Source organism: Alosa alosa, chromosome 13 (assembly GCF_017589495.1).
Source record: "Alosa alosa isolate M-15738 ecotype Scorff River chromosome 13, AALO_Geno_1.1, whole genome shotgun sequence".
Taxonomy (NCBI): Eukaryota; Metazoa; Chordata; class Actinopteri; order Clupeiformes; family Clupeidae; genus Alosa; species Alosa alosa.
This window is the reverse complement of record NC_063201.1, coordinates 11,935,936-11,955,935: the sequence shown is the minus strand read 5'-3', so window position 1 is coordinate 11,955,935 and position 20,000 is coordinate 11,935,936. Positions and strand designations below refer to the sequence as shown.

The window sequence follows — 20,000 nt, the reverse complement described above, 5'->3', positions numbered from 1 at the left end:
CACTATATTTCAGTAATTACAAAACAGACAGAAGGTAGAAGAAAAGACATCAGACCCTTAGGATCAAGTGCTTCCCTGAAGAGCAGCACCAGAGATGGGGAGCTGAGACCAGGCCTGGGTCTGGCCAGTGATGAACATGGGGCAGATCAGGACTAAGTCTGGCCAATCAGACAGTAGCCACATTTACATAGACCGTTTTTTTTTGTCATTCCGATTAAACTGTTCTGATTGAAAAATCTGTGCCGTCTGTTTACATGGGGTACGTTCTATTCCAATCAGATGCTCTCAAGCGCTTTAGAAACTTTGATCAGAGTAGCCGTTGTTGCCTACTTTTCCTTGAGAACATACAGCAGGCAATCTGATTGACCATATACATGGCTGTTCATTCAGAATAGGAACGGAACATGCCACCTCTTTCATTCTGATTAAAATTCTGATCAGATCGGCAGTTTTATTCCGATCAAGGTGTTTAGAAGTGTAATCTATTGTATTCCGACTGAGTCGTTATTCCAATTCTAATCAGAATAGACGTGTCCATGTAAACACACCTAGTGACCATGGGGCAGATCGGGGATGAGTCTGGGTAAGAATCTGCTCGCTGGATGTCTGCTGTGTGTGGACAATGAGACTGGGGTGAGGATGAGGCCAGCTTGACCATGCCACGAGTATGTGTGTGTGTGTCTGTGTGTGTGCCTGTGTGTGTGTGTGTGTATGTGTGTCTGTGTATGTGTGTGTGTGTGTGTGTGCCTGTGTGTCTGTGTCTGTGTATGTGTGTGTGTGTGTGTGTGTGTGTGTGTGTGTGTGTGTGTGAAGTGCACTGACAGAATGACCCTGGTGCTCTGAGTGAGACTCTGATGTGAATACCGAAACTATGTGCTACATACAGCATGAGCTGCATAGCTACATATAAATCCATGTAATGTTTCATTCTTCCATGTCATCATCAACTGGTGAATAATGGCTGTATTATAATTTATAGGATTGCCTGTGTTCTGTAACTGCATGCTAAGTGTAATGTGCAGTTCCTGCGACTCAACTTGTGCAACAAATTGTCACTGGCAAATAACACCATCAAGATTATGGATTGAGTAGCTAGTACCACAATTATGAAAATGTGAAATAAACACCAGTAATGTTTTTTATGTAAATGTCCCATTAACAACCATTCAATCATATGATTATCTATGCATTGTTAATGAAGTATTAACATGTTGGAAGTGTGTGTGTACATGTATGCTTGATGGTCTTAGTGTGTTTTCTGGCATTGTGCGTTAAATAATGTTTCAGACTGACAGAGTGAGTCTACTATCACATGCTTCTGTGTGAGACAGGTGAGTGTGTGTTAGCGGCAGCATGGACGCTCTGCCAGAAACACGCTGGGTTGCTGTAATTGGCCACAAAGGAGGAAGTGAATCTGTGGGAGGGGGTGGGGAGGAGGCTGGTGGGAGGGAAGAGGTGATGGTGTGTGTGTTGTTTGTGTATGTGTGTGTGTGTGCGTGTGTGTCTGTGTATGAGTGTAATGTGTATGTGTGTGTGTGTGTGTGTGTGTGGGGGGGTCTGGGGGCAGAGGGGAGGTGGGAAGATGCAGCCCTTTCATCTCTCTAGCACAGAGGCCCTCTAAACCACAGACTGTTTACTGAGCTCCGTTTTTCACTTATCTCTCTACTGTGCCCACAGCCACAGCCACACACACACACACACACACACACACACACACACACACACACACACCCCATGGGCATATACACTCATACATCTATGTGCATATGCATTTATATGGAAGCACATTCATGCATCTATCCTTACATACACCTTGTTAGAAACACTACATAACAACACATACACAAATACACACACCTAGAGAGACATAAACATACCCAAACACACACACACACACACACACACACACACACAGTGTAAAGACTACCTCCTGAGCGAGTGTTCTTCTTATCTGTCAGCTAGTCTCACACTGGGTGGTGAGTGGCAGCCATCCAGTGGGCATAAAGGTAATTGAATCAAAGCTATTTGATCCAAGTTCAAACTCAAACATGTGTGATCTGGATGCAATGATGAAACAGGTGAAAATACAAGCTCAGGAAAGGAAAAAAACAAGTGTGTGTGTGTTTATCTGTGTACAGTATGTGTGTTTGTATGTTTGTGTGTGTGTTTATCTGTGTACAGTATGTGTGTTTGTATGTTTGTGTGTGTGTTTGGGTTTTTGTTCACTTTCAAGTCCTCTATACCCCAGTTACAGAGAGTGGGGGAGAGAATAAAAGACAAAGAGTGAGAAAGACTGGTAGACCACACACACATACAGACACACACAGACATAGCCACACACACACACACACACACACACACACACACAAACACATACAGCTCACACAAACACACACACACACACACACACATACACACAGACACACATACACACACACACACACTATATTTCATTAATTACAAAACAGACAGAAGGTAGAAGAAATGCCATCAGACCCTTAGTGTCCAGTCTCCACGGGCCGGTTCTCCCCAGAACTGCACGCTCATCATGGTCCAGTTCACCAGGCCGGCCTCCGAGGCGTCGCTAGGGCGACTGCCCAGCAGGAGGGAGCGTGTGCTGGACGGAGAGGTCATCACCACGGAGAGGTCGCCACGGCAAACGCTACTCACACTCACCGTTACCTACAGTAGAGGAGGCGGATTCCAGCGCCAACCCACACAATGGGAAAACAGAACAGAATTAGAATATTCTATAATAGAATAGAATCTCTATTTTACAGCGTCATGTCTAGGAAATACATGAGCAAATTATGCTCATACATTTAGTTTGGGGGGGGGATGGTGCCTTTTATTGGAAGAGGACAGTGAAGAGTGACAGGAGGCAAGTGGGAAAGAGACAGGGCGAAAAGTCTTTAATTTGAGCTACTTGGGTTAGAGCCATTTTGTGCACACATTTCAGAGTGCTTGAGTTTGAAGTGTGATGATGTTATTAGCTGGACAGGACAAAATTCAATTGTGAGTTATTATGTTAACTTTCTGTGCCTTTTTTCAACATAGTCAACTGACATTAATGGACGTTATTTGTTAGAGGCCCAGGCTCTCATTCAACATGTCCTCTTTGTTGTGGACACAGAGTAGGTGCAGAATTATTATATCCATAGGTACATATCGCCCAACTGAAAACAACTATGGTTAAATTCAACAAAATGTCCATTTCATGTCTTCATTAAATGTTGTCTGTGATTGGGAGTGCGTTTGGTCTGGGTTTCTCACACCTGTATGGTCACATCTGATGTTTGTGACTGTCTGCTGGCTCTGAGTAGGGGAGGCATCTCATGTGGCGGTGACTTTTTTGCACACTCTGCATGTACACTTTATGTGTGGACTTTAATGACTGCACAGATGGCAATGGCATCATCCACGGGAGGATTCATGTGAAACTTGTGTGAGCACGTGTGTGTGTGTGTGTGTGTGTGTGTGTGTGTGTGTGTGTGTGTGTGTGTGTGTGTGTGTATGTGTGTGTGTTTAAAATGGACTGCAGAATATGTGCATGTGTGCATACAGCCTTTGTGAGATGGGAGAGATGCACCTGTCTACATGTGTGTGTGTGTCTGCATGTGTATGTGTGTGTGTGAGTGTGTGTGTGTGTGTGTGCACATGGAGGAAGTATGTGTTTGTATGTGTACCTGGACATGCTCCAGAGTGTTGATCTGATTGGTTGCTCCGCTGCAGGCTTCTGATTGGATGACCACACTCACCTCTCCCCCTGAAGGCAGCAGCCTGAGTGAGGAAACAATTCACACTGACTCCAACCAATCAGACGCTCCAGTCAGCCAAGCTTACAACTACTAATTAACTTCAACCAATCAGGAAAAGGAACACGCTCTCCAGCTCCTCTACCATCTCAAGCCAATCAGGAGTCACAATCTATCCCTATCCATTCAGGAGGAACTCAGTAACTCTTCTGTTAGTTACTCTCTATTGGCTTCCTATTCAAATCCCTCACTCTGTCTTGTAGGACACTTACTGGATCTGCACCTTGCTATCTTAATTCCATGATCCAGCTCTATTTTGCCTCTGGCCCACTGTGGTCCTCTGATGAGCTTCTGCTATGTCGGCCTTCCATTAACCCTTAAAGGTGTAGGTTTTTGAACATTCTAAGTTCCGCAACAATTGAAGGTTCTAAAATTCTATGTTGAATTCAATGAACCCAGATATTCTTTAGAATGTTAATTTTCCAACATTCCCGTCACACCGGTGTGACTGTACTCCTTTAAGGGTTAAAGGGGGACTATGCAGTTTTTTAGCTTAATTTACCTTAACATAACAGCTTCGGAATCATTGGAATGGTTATATGACTTTTTCCGGGATGGATGGTGGCCGTCTCGCTTCCCCTATAGCGTCTGTGAAATTGCTTTATGGCACTACACACATACACGCCAGGCACCGGCTAGAACAAGGTAGTGGTGGAGTTTCTCAGACATTCATCATGGCAGAGCCAGCGAAAAAGGAGCAGGGAAAGAGGAAACAGCAGACTGACCGAGCGAGGAGTGTCGTAAAATATATACTCTGAAGCTGTAGGGGGAGCTCTGTAGAGAAAACTGTGAGCAAAAACCAAGAAAACAGCGAAGACATTGGCAAAACTGCATAGGGACCCTTTAACACTAAAGTCACAGTCAAGACTCTTTTCTTCTGTGATCCTTTGGTGGAATGATTGACCTACTTGGGATCTTCACAAAGCGTTTACTGACTAATTTATTTACCTTATATCTAACTAATTCTTACAGAGTTGTGAGGTGCGTTCAAATTTGGCAAACAGTTCGTGGCGAACATGATTTCTCTGAACAGTTAAATTCGAAGGATTTAGTGTAAACATTCCAATGTAACAGTAACATTTTACCCAGCTCACATCCAGCTCCACTATATGTTTGCGGAGACTTACTAGACTGTTTGCTACTGTTTGCAAAACGTTCACCAAATTTCAAGACAAACAGAAACCTGTTTGCAAACGTTCACCTATGTTTGCGAATTTGAATGTACCTGTGGCTTGTATGTTGACATTTACATTTAGTCTATTACTAATACATTTTTTTATCATATAAGCTATATGAATTTACTTTAAACTGTTAATTGCAATATTAATGTAATGTTTATTGATGTTAAGTAACTTTGGACAGTACCACAAACATAAACACAGGCATACGTCTTCACAGCAATCAGCATTGGTCTGGGTTCTAGCTGACCGTACCTGACGGGGTCAAGGGTCATATCATAGGAGCACTGCCTCTGAGGTAGGGCAGACTGGAGCAGAAGAGCCTGCTGGACCATCAGAGCGGCATCGAGGAGTCCAAAGCCATACCTGAGAAGGAGCGAGAGAGTGAGGGAGAGAGAGAGATGAGGGAGGAGAGAGAGATTGAGAAGAGAGAGAGGGGGGGGATGGGTGTGAGAGTGATAGGAAGAGGAGGAGAAGGAAGAAAAAGAGAGAGAGAGAGAGATTGAACAATCGTGTGCTTAAAATGTAGCAAAACATGGAAGGATACCATATGCCTGCATACAAACACCCACAACTACAGTACTGTGCAAAAGTGTTAGGCACTCCATTATTGTTTTAGCAATGTTATGATGACCATATATGTTTATTTCTCATTGCCTTTTTTAGAATTTAACCAGAAGAGTGAATATATAAAAAAAAAAAAAAATGGCATTTCTGGTTCAGGTTCTAGTCTTTTGCATCCATTTTGCAGTGTTATAATGACCAATCTGGTAAGGGGGAAGCTGAAGCTGGTTGGTAGTGGTAGTGCTACTGGTTCTGGCTCTGACACATTGGTCTCAGAAGTGGAAAGGAGATGACGGCACTTTGACAGATCGAAGATCTCATTGAAAAGCTACAGCTGGAAGAGTTCATTGCTCACCTGAAGTGGAAAATGTGGCCAAAGGTTTCAAAGAGCGTTGATGAGGCAAGCTGACACTGTATTACCACCTGGGAATACAATGAAGAGGGTCACTGGAGATGTACTGTACAGTACTTTTTCAGGTGGCTCCTCCACTTTGCGTCCTGCCAAAATGCTTTAGGGTGAGTCACGGTCAAGTCAGTAAGCTGATCTCAAGACGCCCATTGTAGCTGTATCTACCAGCAGCTTCTGGCAGGACAGGCATGCCCATCAGTGGCCTAGGGTGGGGAAAGACAGCTCCATCAAGAGTTGTCCCCTTGGGTGATTTGTCATTACAACACTGCTAAAACAACAAATCTAATGGTAACTTGAGACTGAAATTGGACTGGTATCAGAACAAAAACGGCCTACAAATGGCCTACAGTGTACATATTTCCTGTGTTTATCTGGTCATATTCTAATTAAGAGAGAGGTGGGGGTGGGAGGTAGGATTTTGAACAGATTGAGTCTAAGCACCAAGACTTTGGTACATCTGCTGGGACTTGTTGGTTTGTCAGCGGGCATATTCACATCTAGCTCCTATGCTCCTATGTGGGTGTTCTGTTAATCACCACCGTAACCAGGCTACTGACTACTAAAGGTATGTACATAGGTATGTATGAATATGTATGCATGTCTCTCTCTCTCTCTCTCCCTTTCTCTCTCTCTGTCTGTGTGTAAATGCCAACAGGGGGCAATCCAGTGGCCACGTTAATGGCTCGATATGAAGAGGCAACAAGTCAGGGTGTTGGTGTTGGTGGTGACACAATCACCTCCTATTATACCAGGCTGAAGAGAGGGTGGTAGTGGTGGTTGGGGTGTCGCCGGCTCCTGGTAATTGCTCGGAGAATTGATTTTAAGCAATGTGCCGTCTCATAGACTGTAATCAAGTCCCATTATTCACTCTTAAGCAAAGCGTTGCCTGGAAAGGCAAACGCCTTGCGTGTGGCTCCCATGCTGTCTAAGAGGGCCTGCTTTCATAACAGCCCATCCCACCAGCTCTGCAGGCACCGCTGGGATGGAGCCCTAACGTCCTCCTCCACTACTACCAAACTCTTAGTAATCAACACTAATGAGTTACTTCATTTGGAATGGAAAGGGTGGTGTGTGTGTGTGTGTGTGTGGTGTGTGTGGAAGGGGTGCTGGTGGAGTAGTGTAGTTGGATAGGTGGAGTGATTATTTTTACACATTTCAACACTTGCAGCGCACAAATCACGCTGCCAAAGTCCCACAAATGTGTTGGGCAGAGAACAATAATGTGCGTGTATTGTAATCTTTAGTCTTTTCCACTTCTCTTTTCTCTTTCCTACCCTCTCCTCTTTTTCTCTTTTCTCCTTTCGTATCCTGTCCACTCCTCTCTTTTCCTCTCCTCTTTTCTCTTTCCTACCCTCTCCTCTTTTTCTCTTTTCTCCTTTCATCTCCCGCCCTCTCCTCTCCTTTCTTCTCTTCTCCTCTATCTCCTCTGCTCCCTGTCCACATCCATTTCAATACTAACGGCCAGCGCAAGGGCAGGGGACAATATAACTGGAACGATGTTGTTTTTTGGCTTGGCCATCATTTCCGTCACACACACACACACCACACACACACACACACACACACACACCACCCTCCCTCACCCCTACCCTCCCCCCAACTCCCCAACCTCCAACCTCCTCTCCCCCGACAGTGACATAGAGTTTTACAGTGCATTGTGGAGCGGCTTGTAATAAAGCCGTGAGCGTTAGAGAGCAGACCTTGTCACCTCCATCCCGTTAGTGATTGGGCTGAGCAGCATCGGCGCTATGAAATATCCTGCTAAGGCAGCTCACACAGCCAGCTCCAGCAGATCGATACAGTTGGCCCCCTGCTCCACGGCAGTAAATCTGCATGACTATCTGATGGAGGGTGCGTGTGTGTGTGTGTGTGCGTGCGTGTGTGGAGGACACTGAATAAAATAAGATTGGTCTCTGCTTGCTTTGCAGATGATGAAAATAGTGTTTTATATGTCCCACCCTGATAGGGTACAGCACAACAACAAAAACCACCTATCTTCCTCACCGTCATAGACTGTGTGTGTGTGTGTGTGTGTGTGTGTGTGTGTGTGTGTGTGTGTGTGTGTGTGTGTGTGTTTTCAACATCAGCAGATGGCACACGCACAAACACTTCTCCCCATGAACAGAGTGTGTAAAGTGTTTTTTGCTGCCGATCAATCAGCAAATTACAGAGAAATGGTGTGCCTTTGCGGAACGTGTGAGAAACAAATGATTGAAAAGCAAGTTAGGACTTTCACACAAGGACGAGAAGTAAACAAGTCACTTCAAAAAATACAAAACAGAAGCAGCAACTCGTGTTAATGATACTTGAAATGCATTATTTAATACATGGACTATCTCCACTTTCAAATATTTCCACAAATTTGTGTAGAAAGTTTAAAGAAATTGATTGCATTCACATGTTGAAATATTTGTTTGATACACATTGTGTATGATACACATACACAAACAGAATATCACAAAATAAAAGACTGGTGTGACAAAACAATCCAATACATCGCCATGGGAAATTAAAATTTGAGAGTAGAGTAGAGTGTAGTGTAGTGTAGAGTAATGTAGAGTAGAGTGTAGTGTAGTGTAGTGTAGAGTAGAGCAGATCAGAATAGAGTAGAGTAGAGCAGAGTAGAGTAGAGCAGAGTAGTGTAGAGTGTAGTGTAGTGTAGAGTGTAGTGTAGAGTAGAGTAGAGTGGAGTGTAGTGTGGTGTAGTGTAGAGTAGAGGTAGAGTAGAGTGGTGTAGAGTAGAGTGCAGTGTAGTGTAGTGTGAGTGTAGTGTAGAGGTGTAGTGTAGAGCAGAGTAGAGGTGTGGTGTGGTGTAGAGTAGAGTAGAGAGAGTAGAGTAGAGTGTAGTGGTGTAGTAGTGTAGTGTAGAGGTGTAGTGTAGAGTAGAGTAGAGTAGAGGTAGTGTAGTGTAGGAGTAGTGTAGAGTAGAGGAGTGTAGTGTAGAGTTAGTGTAGTGTAGATGTAATGTAGTGTAGTAGTAGTGTAGAGTGTAGTGCAGTGTAGTGTAGAGCAGAGCAGAGCAGAGCAGAGTAGAGTGTAGTGTAGAGTAGAGGTAGAGTAGAGCAGGAGAGAGTAGAGTGTAGTGTAGCAGTGTAGAGTAGAGTGCAGTGTAGTGTAGTGTAGTGTAGTGTAGTGTGAGTGTGAGTGTAGTGTAGTGCAGTGTAGTGCAGTGTAGTGCAGTGCAGTGCAGAGCAGAGTAGAGCAGAGTAGAGTGTAGAGTAGAGTAGGAGTAGAGTAGAGTAGAGTGTAGTGTAGAGTAGAGTAGAGTAGAGTGTAGTGTAGTGTAGTGTAGTGTAGTGTAGTGTAGAGTAGTGTAGTGTAGTGTAGTGTAGAGTAGAGTAAAGTAGAGCAGAGTAGAGTGTAGTGTAGAGTAGAGTAGAGTAGAGTAGAGTAGAGACTAGCTGATACTAGAGAGACTAGCTGCTGAGACTAGAGACCAACTGCCAAGATCCAAAGCAGCAGCCACACTGACCAAAACAGAGAGGAATAAAGGAGAGAGTGAGGGAGTATGAAAAGAGGTGAAGGGAGAGAGGCCTGAGCTCTGAGACCTGCAGCCAGTGAGGAGTGAGGGGCAGCACACAGGCCAGCAGTGCCCCACGTGGAGGCTCTGTCTTTCTGAATTGCATTCACATGTTGAAATATTTGTTTGATACACATTGTGTATGATACACATACACAAACAGAATATCACAAAATAAAAGACTGGTGTGACAAAACAATCCAATACATCGCCATGGGAAATTAAAATTTGAGAGTAGAGCAGAGTGTAGTGTAGTGTAGAGCAGAGCAGAGCAGAGCAGAGTAGAGTAAAGTAGAGCAGAGTAGAGTGTAGTGTAGAGCAGAGCAGAGTAGAGCAGAGCAGAGCAGAGCAGAGCAGAGCAGAGCAGAGCAGAGCAGAGTAGAGTGTAGTGCAGTGTAGTGTAGTGTAGAGTAGAGCAGAGTAGAGTAGAGCAGAGTAGAGCAGAGTGTAGTGTAGAGTAGAGCAGAGCAGAGCAGAGTAGAGTAGTGTAGGAGTAGAGTAGAGTGTAGTGTAGTGTAGTGTAGTGTAGAGTGTAGTGTAGTGCAGTGTAGAGTAGAGCAGAGTGTAGTGTAGAGTAGAGTGGTGTAGTGCAGTGTAGTGGTGTAGTGTAGAGCAGAGCAGAGTGTAGTGTAGAGTAGAGTAGAGTGTAGAGTAGAGTAGAGTGTAGAGTAGAGTAGAGTAGAGTGTAGTGTAGTGTAGAGTAGAGTAGAGTAGAGTAGAGTGTAGTGTAGTGTAGTGTAGTGTAGTGTAGTGTAGAGTGTAGTGTAGAGTAGAGTGTAGAGTAGAGTAGAGTAGAGTAGAGTAGAGTAGAGTGTAGAGTAGAGCAGAGTCCAGCACAGAGTAGAGTGCAGAGCAGAGTAGAGTAGAGCAGAGCAGAGCAGGAGCAGTAGTGCAGAGCAGAGTAGAGCAGAGCAGAGCAGAGCAGAGCAGAGCAGGAGCAGAGCAGAGCAGAGCAGAGCAGAGTAGAGTAGAGTGTAGAGTAGAGCAGAGCAGGAGTAGAGCAGAGTGTAGTGTAGTGTAGTGTAGTGTAGTAGTGTAGTGTAGTGTAGAGTAGAGTAGAGTGTAGTGTAGTGTAGTGTAGTGTAGTGTAGAGTAGAGTAGAGTGTAGTGTAGTGTAGAGTAGAGTGTAGAGTAGAGCAGATCAGAATAGAGCAGAGCAGAGTAGAGTAGTGTAGTGTAGAGTAGAGTGTAGAGTAGAGTAGAGTGTAGTGTAGAGTAGAGTGTAGAGTAGAGTAGTGTAGAGTAGAGTAGAGTAGAGTGTAGTGTAGAGTAGAGTAAAGTAGAGCAGAGTAGAGTGTAGTGTAGAGTAGAGTAGAGTGTAGTAGTGTAGTGTAGTGTAGTGTAGTGTAGTGTAGTGTAGAGTAGAGTGTAGTGTAGTGTAGTGTAGTGTAGTGTAGTGTAGTGTAGTGTAGTGTAGAGTAGAGTAGAGTAGAGAGTGTAGTAGAGTAGAGGAGTAGAGTAGAGTAGAGTGTAGTGTAGAGTAGAGTAGAGTAGAGTAGAGTAGAGTGTAGTGTAGTGTAGTGTAGTGTAGTGTAGAGTGTAGTGTAGTGTAGTGTAGTGTAGTGTAGTGTAGAGTAGAGTAAAGTAGAGCAGAGTAGAGTGTAGTGTAGAGTAGAGTAGAGTAGAGTAGAGTAGAGTAGAGTAAAGTAGAGCAGAGTAGAGTGTAGTGTAGAGTAGAGTAGAGTAGAGTAGAGTAGAGTAGAGTAGAGGTAAGAGTAGAGCAGAGTAGAGTGTAGTGTAGAGTAGAGTAGAGTAGAGTAGAGTAGAGTGTAGTGTAGTGTAGTGTGAGTGTAGTGTAGTGTAGTGTGGTGGTAGAAGTAAGAGTAGAGAGCAGAGTAGAGTGTGAAGGTGTAGAGTAGAGAGTAAGAGTGATAGAGTAGAGTAGAAAGTTAGCTGATACTAGAGACCCCAGCTGCACAGAGACTAGAGACCAACTGCCAAGATCCAAAGCAGCAGCCACACACTGGCCAAAACAGAGAGGGAATAAAGGAGAGAGTGAGGGGAGTATGAAAAGAGGTGAAGGGAGAGGGGCCACAGGCTCTGAGACCTGCAGCCAGTGTGAGGAGTGAGGGGGGGCAGCACACGGAGCCAGCAGTGCTTGTCGCATTCTCAGAATATGCACTTCTTTTCAAGACACATACAAGCACTTTAAGACACCAGGGGAGGGAGGGAGAGAGAGAGAAAATGACTTCACTCGCTCATTCACTCACTCTCCACAACCCTTTTTTTCTTTGTTTAGTGTGAGTTGGCTCCTCCTCCTCCTCCTCCTCTCCCCCTTCTCTCTTTTTCTCTCCCCCCTCCTCTCTCTCTCCATGTGCCTTTTTTTGTATCTGTCTGGGGACCCTTTCACTTTTTCTCCCCCCGTGACCTCCCGGAGGCTGCATTCGGAGGCGCACTCTGCACCATCTGTCTCAGGCGGGGGCGTTCACACTCTCCACACCATCTCCAAGTGGACGGACGGATGGACACTCCATACCATGGCAGCCCGCTGGCGACTGCACCCTCGCCCGCAGGGTCATACCACATCTGAGGGAGCGAGGGCGTCACCGATGAACCAGCACACACACACACACACACATTTTAATGCTTTTATTTGGACCTTAACACAGGGGAAGATTCACAGATCCAAACATTGAAGGAAGTAAGTTACACACTTAGGCAGGTCTGATCAAACACAGAATGCATTGTGCTATTTTCATTCTGAACTGCACGATTATGGGTAAACATGGCATCGTCGCTTCCAGATGGATAAACTACCTATTATTGCAGAAATGGAGAATGTTTTGCAAGTTTTTTTGCAATTGGCTTGCTTAGTCCACACAGTTGCAGTCGGCACATGTGCACATGCCCAAGACTCCCAAAAACAAGAATGATAATTCTGCAATGAAACCCCATATTTGTGATGTTGTCAGCAAGTGGCTGATATTTCAGCAGCTTGGAGTTAAACCAAGTGTCCATGTACAAATCTTATTTCAACAAAAGTCACATTCTTAGTATTGTAATCTATAATGGTGATATCTGGGGTATTTGGAATACAACCCCAAAACAGAAAAAGTTGGGACGTTGTGTAAAATGTGAATAAAAACAGAATGTAATAATCTGCAAATCTCTTAAACTCATATTTAGTTGCAAAAATGACACAGACAACATATCAAATGTTGAAAATGACAAATTTGACTATTTCATGGAAAATATATGTTAATTTTGAGTTTGATCCCAGCAACATGTTCAAGAAAAGTTGGGATGGGGGTAACAAAATGCTGGAAAAGTTGTGTAATGATAAAGAAAACAAAAGGAAGAATGTTTCACAACTAAGTTGGGTAACTGGGAACACGATTGGGTTTGAAAAAGAGAATCCCAGAGGGGCAGGGTCTCTTAGAAGTAAAGATGTATAGGGATCATCTCTCTGTGTAAACCTGTGTGCACAAATGATGAAAAAATGTCATTTTAATGCTTCTTAACATGAAACTGTGAAATTATTTGGGGGAGTTCATCATCTACAGGACATAATATATTTAAAACATTCAGAGAATCCAGAGAAATCTTTGCAAACAAAGGAAATAGCTGAAAAACAATATTGGATGGTCGTTGGTCTTTTGGACCTCAGATGGCACTGCATCAAAACAGACCTGTTTCTCTAACCTGTCATTGTATGGGCTCAGGAAAACCTCTGATAACCATTGTCTATGTGCACAGTTTGATACTCAATTCAAAAAACTGCAGCCAAAATGCAACAGCTAAAATTGTATTGAGACATGATACAGAAAATACCACCCTCTTATCTGGGCCTGAGCTTGTTTAAAAATGGACTGAGGTAACGTGGAAAAAGGTCCTGTGGTTAGACCAATCAAAATTTGCCATTCTTTTTTGGAAATCATGGATTCATCTGGGCTAAGAGGAGAGGGGCCTATCCAAGTATCCAACCTATCCAACTTGTCTTAGTGCTCAGTTCAAACCCAAAATCTATGGCGGTGTGGAGGAGCATTAATGCCTACAACATGGGCATCTTGCACATTTTGCAAAGCACAATCAATTCTGAATGATGTATACAGGTTAGGGACAACATATACTGCCATCCAGTCAATGTCTTTTTTCAAGGGAAGACCTTGAATACTTCAGGTAAATAATGCCAAAATGAATTCTGCATATTTAAATGAATATTTCCCATGTTAATCAGTGCTAAGATGGCCTGTCTGCAGTCAAATTCAAATTAGGTGCATCATGGAATGGAATAAAAACTAAGAATACCCCATACAGTTGAGCAACTGAAATCCTATATCGAGGGGTTCAGTAATGGGACAACATTTCATTCTCAAAACTGTTGTTAGCAAATGGTCTCCTCAGTTCTAAACATTTACAAAATTTTGTTAAATGAAGGGGCTGAAACAGCACAGTGGTAAACATGCTCCCGTCCCATTTTTTTTTTGAAACATGTTGCTGGCATCAAATTCAAAATGAAATATATTTTCCATGAAATAGTCCAAATTTTCATTTTCAACATTTGATTATGTTATATGTCCTTTTGCTGCTAAAAATGGGTTTACAAGACTTGTATATTATGACATTCTGTTTTTAATTGCATTTTACACAACGTCCCAACTTTTTCTGTTTTGGGGTTGTATTACAGAAAGTGATATTGTTGGTGTTTTCGTCATTGAACCAGTCCATTTGTACAGTGTGGTGCTTGTATATTTTTGTCGTTCCCTCCTGTACTTTTTTGATGCTTTGTGACAAGTCCACCAGTCTATCATGCCTTGCTATGTAAAGTCCTTCATAAAAACTGCATCCATTCAGGACATGTGCAGTGGTCTCATTAACATAGTTAGTGGAGTGAAGAATGCAGTCTGGTTTGTAGTTGGATGGTACCACGTAGCCAGGTTTGATCTTGTTGGGAAGACTTGAAAGCACGATTTGATGGTAAACGTGAGAATATCCCCGCCAAGAGTGGGGTTTGAAAATATGGTGTGGGACAGGGAGTGATTTGCAAATGGTAGAAGCGCCATACACACACACACACACTCAACCTGCCTCAAGAACCCGCCTCAAGAAGAAGTCAATGAGAGTGCCGTCACCCTCCGCCCCCTCCCCTCCCCCCCCCCTCCGTTCGCAATGGTACGTCCTGTTAATTCCTTGATCGAGGTGCCTCTAAAGAAGCACTCAAGCCGCACTAAGCGGCTGCCAGAGAGTTAGGTCATTTTCCCAGGAGCGGCCAAGAGTGGCCATTGGCAGGGACCTCAAAGAGGGACACCATCTGTTTGCCCCCCCCCCCCCCCCCAAAGGCTCACTGACACCTGTGGCACCAACAACGCCTAATTAAGGCGAGAGGAATGCACAAGTGCCGCTGCCGTCTGATTGGCTAACCCCCCCCACCCTTCCACTTCATCGCTTGCGCCACATCTGTGCAAAGTGCAGGTAGCTGCCACAAAGCCTGGTTCCAGTGGTCCCTTCCAAACACTTAGGACGCTTGATCAGACGTCAACCTCATATGCAGCTTCCAAATTCAACTCATATAATGATGTTTAAATGCAGAAAAAACAGATGATACCCATACTATTGAATGGATGAGTTCCTAAAAAGCATTTAATGATAAAATGCCTAAAAGAGTCTAAATAAGTAAGGGAACTATTCAGAGAGAAGTGCATGTCCATTAAAGTTCTCAAACATAAATCTTTCTTAATTTGAGATACAAGGATTATGTGTGTGTGTGTGTGTGAGAGTGTGTGTGAGTGTGTGTGAGTTTGTGTGTGTGTGTGTGTGTGTGTGTGTGTGTGTGTGTGTGTGTGTGTGTGGAATACACACGTAGTTGTACTTTGATTTTCAGGATTTGTTTTGTTTTAGGTTTTATTTAGTTTTAAAGGAACCGTATGTAAGAAAAATATTTCAATTAATCATAAAATGGCCCTGATATGTCACTAGACATTAAGAAATTATGTTCATTTCAAATACTTATATCACTGACAACAGTAGTCCAGCCAGGATATTGTCATTTAAAAAGTGAAGTTGCAGCCCTCAACTGTTGTTGATGTTGTGTTTTGTCATGTCATGTTGTGTTTTGGCCTGATGCGCCACCCTCTACCTGTCTACTAATCACAAAGTCAGTAGTGTTTCGCCATCCGCGTTGGCAACCTCGAGTCAGGGGGGAGGGGGAGGGGATACACCACTCTTCAGTATTTTGAAAGTGATTGCAGTACCAGTTTTAGCCACAATCTTACATATGGTTCCTTTAACATTAGTTTTATTGTTTTCAGGAAGGGTAGAAAAAATAGGATAAAAAATACAACAGCAGCAACCACAATGAGAATTGAGGAGGGAAAATAAAATAAAGCTGATTTTAGCCAGCAATTCCCTTTAATTTTAGCTTTGTATTGCATTGTTTACTGTGGTTCTTATTTAGCTTTTGTGTTTAAACTGTCATTTTTATTCTTATTCAATTCAATGAATTGCTTTTTTCTCAATTTTTTTACATTTCAGTTTTTGCTAACTGTAACAACCTTGGTGTGTGTGTGTGTGTGTGTGTGTGTGTGTGTGTGTATGGCTGAGATTGTGTCTATGGTCCCTATTTTCCGACCTGGCGCATGGTGAAAAACGGGTTATTATCCCAGTGCAAAGTTCATTCTTATCTTGCACATCTCTTTTTTTGAGCAATGCGTCAAGGGGTGTGGCAATTAACGACCTAAAGAGGGGTCTGATGCGTTGTCTAAAAATCGCTACCGTACACTACCTACAATGCATGCCTACGTCACTGACCAAGAGAAACCTTGAGAAGTCCATGGCGAGTTGTTTATAAGTTATTTTATGGGCGCATTATCAACAGTGATATGGGCGGGTGCACAACGCACCATGCTTCTTCATCCACAAACGTGCATATCCATGCAAAACATTACAAATTACACGATTACAATGGGAAACATAATTAGAATAAAGATATTACAAAATACACCTCACAATGAGTAGTTACTCCCCATCATTTGCATATTGGTAATGACAGAGAGGCAAATATGAAGCATAGCTGAAGACGCCCTGTCACAACTCCTCTGCAGAATAAATGTTTTTTATTCAGTCATTCGAACATTATCAGGGAAAGTGTTGCTTTTTTCAGGCTATGTTTTCGATGGTAACCTATTTTCAGTCAATAGTGAAAGTAACTGTGTATAACTGTTTTGTCGTGACTATGAGACCACGGTGAAGTTAGTTTCACTTTGCCAATGAGTTCAATTAATAGACAAGTGCAAATGCTAGGTTTTAGTAAAGCATGGTTTAGTGGAATAACTGTTCCATATGGTCTCGCGTGCAAGCAGATTCCTTCAAATGCGCCACTGACTATCAAAATACCAATGCATTGTTTGAAGTTGCGCTGTGCGTTGTTAAAGGGAATGACATGTCATTCTTATTGGTTTAAATGATGTTATGCCCAAAACACACCCATGTCTGATTAAGAAACAAAAGGCCTACCTTCTTGCGCCATGCGCCGGATGTTTCAGAACGTTTCATTAAACTATGCGTTTTAGACTGTCATGATAGGGCCCTAAGTGTGTCTGTGTGTGTGTGTGTGTGTGTGTCTGTGTCTGAATGTGTGTGGGTGGTTGATGATTGAGGTGAATAACAACAGTGCTTTCTGTTCTGTTACTCCATCCCTCCATCCTCAACCCCGGAAAAAAATACATCCAATCTTATCCTATCCTGTCCATGGTTATTGCATCATATCTGATGCCTGTTAGTGGTTGATGAGGCTGACTTGTACCAGAGCTTTAGCAAATACAAAACTACCAGATTCAACAGGTGGTGGCACCAATATTCTCTCTGATCAAAGAAACAGAGACCCTGAAACCATTAGGGATATTCCATACTTTGATATGGAGGCAGAGGTAGGATGTTGTTTTCAAAACATCACTAATTAGAGACAATTAAGTAATTAAGACATAATCTTAATTAAAAACATTAAAGGCAAGGTCTTAATTAAAACACATACACTGGGACCATCTAGGCTTCGGCACGTCTCCCTTTGTTGGTTATTTTCCTAAATGTAAAACGCAAGGCAAAAGGCGACGGATGAATTCAACATGACTCAAATATTTATCTTTTCACCAAGGGCTCGAAAACCTGCTCGTGTTTGGTTATCGGGATATACTAGCACTTATCGGGCTAATAGCACTTAAAACCACCTAGTCTCCCCAGGACCCTTGATACAGAGGGGGATCATTGCAATTGCCAAAATCGCCATCAGACTTCAAACAGTGCCGTGGAAACATAAGTAGTGCTAAAAACATCCCCAAAATGTCAAAGCACATTAGACAGCGCAGAGTTTAACTCCCCATCTCCCAAAAAAAGGAAAAAAGAAAAGCAAAAAGCTTAATGAAAAAGCGTCTGAGGTGGAAATGACAGGTTTGGCATGGACAGTGATATACTGTGCTGACGCCTTGCTCACACCTCAGCAGCAGGCGTGGAGGACGAGCAGGAGGACTAGGCTGGAAATGGCTCTCCATTAGAGTGGCTGTCACTCACCGTCTGTGTCTGTAAATTAGCCGCAGGTTCACGCCAGAGAGAGAGATAAAAGATCTTCACAGTTGATAGTCTTTGTGTTACCATGTCTGAAAAGTGTATTATTTTCTCTCTCTCTCTATTCTCTCATTCTCTCCATTTCGTCCCTCTCTCTCTCTCACTCTCTTTGTGGGTTTGATTTTGTTCTAGGAGGTTGAATATTATTTCACAGCCTCAGAGGGATTATTTTTTGTTTTGCTTTTCTTTTTTATTTTGGGGGTTGTTGGGGGTAGACCTACTTGTTTGCTCTTTGAATGTGATCAGCTCCACAAATAACTGTAAAACACACACACACACACACACACCCACACATATCAATGATGACAAAAAAACCTAGAAGGGTGTTTTTGACAGAAAATAGTATGAACCATGTTTTCCTTGGCACGAGTCCAAGGCAGCCTTGTTGTTGTCGCTGTGTTTCCCACCATGTAATCAGTATTCTTTGTGGAGAGCTGCCTTTAATTCGGCACACGCGACGCAACGTCCACCAGGATGGCAACTTGCCACAGTGCCTCAATCACTGGCCCATGATCACGTCGATTCAAACGCACAGATAATGTCAAGGGCAAGCTACAGCTAACCCCCAATACACACAATGAAAACAACAACAACAACGACAACAACAACGACAACAACAACAACAACAACAACGACGACAACAACAACAACAACAACAACAACACAGGCTTCAAGAGGCTATAATGGATTTAATTTGATGAGGCAAAAATGATCTCTCCATTGTAATCCATAGTCTACAGCTTACAATCAATTTTCTCCTACATGATGTTTTTTTTGTTGCATAGAGACAGTTATTCCCGAGATTGTGAGGACTCAGATGTTTGGCCACAACCTAAATTAGCCACAACCTCTGGGTGATATCGGTCGTGCGGGTTAATAACTGCATTTGATTGGGCTCCGTGACTTCCTCCTCTGTTCCAGAACTTGTTATTCCCTCTCGCCTGCATGGCCCGGTCACTGTTATTGGGTCATCTCTCAGAGCATCAATGCATTATTACTGAGCACAACTCTAGGGCGCCCATACATCGCCCATTCTGTGTCAGTTAATTGTGTGGTAACAATTAACTGGAGATGCAGGGGGAAAAAACAGAGGGAACTTTATTTATGAATTTCTTGGATTTCTTTATCCCCCTAGCAAAACATCAAAATTGCTACTTAGCATGAATTATACATTAGTGGAGGCTGGGAATGCACTCCCTCTTGCTCCCCTCTCCCTCTCTCTCTCTCTATCCCTCTTTCTCTCTCTCCTATTCCCTCTCTTTCTCTCTCTCTTTCCCGAACTGACTCGCTCCACTTGTTCTTCATCCCCTGCGGCAGAAGGAGGTGGTGAGGCGTCCACGCATTTGTGCGTCTACCCCCCCCCCATGCACCCACTTCATCTATCTAACACACACACACACACACAGACACACACTCCCCCTCCTGCTGGGTGGCCCCGCCTCTGCAGGAAGTGCTGCGCTCTGCTTCCCCTGTCCCTCTGGGCGATGTGGGGTGTCACACAGACGCAGTCAGCCAGTCCACTTTGTCCTGCCGTCTGTCACTCAAACACACAAACACACACGCACACACACACACACACACACACACACACACACACACACACACACACACACACACACACACACACACACACACACACACACACACACACACATACATGCACACATACACACACACACACACACAAATATACACACATACAAAGACAATTATATACAAACACACGTAAGCACAGACAGACAGACAGATACACACACACACACACACACACACACACACACACACACACACACACACGTCTGCCTCTAACTCCTTTCCCCTCCCTTCACAGCAGACTGGGGAGTTGAGGAACAGAAGATTGCCCAGATAACTGCCCCTCTGTTTACCCAACACCAGCCCACTCAACATAAACAACCAATCACGAGGCAGGGTCAAAGGTCAGGGTCACATGACCACAG

At 43.6% G+C, this 20,000-nt stretch overlaps 1 protein-coding gene across 4 annotated transcripts in view; it reads right to left on the bottom strand.

Annotated features, from left to right (window-relative positions):
* LOC125305432 (neuroendocrine convertase 1-like) overlaps positions 1–20,000 on the bottom strand; it is a 177,374-nt gene that overhangs the window by 14,940 nt on the left and 142,434 nt on the right. For all 4 annotated transcript variants that reach the window (XM_048260130.1, XM_048260132.1, XM_048260131.1 and 1 more), the window contains 3 exons: positions 5,249–5,359; positions 3,687–3,780; positions 2,497–2,682 (listed from right to left, as the gene is read on the bottom strand). In XM_048260130.1, the coding sequence (XP_048116087.1) occupies positions 2,497–2,682; positions 3,687–3,780; positions 5,249–5,359 (391 nt within the window). The remainder of the gene's footprint in view (positions 1–2,496; positions 2,683–3,686; positions 3,781–5,248; positions 5,360–20,000) is intronic.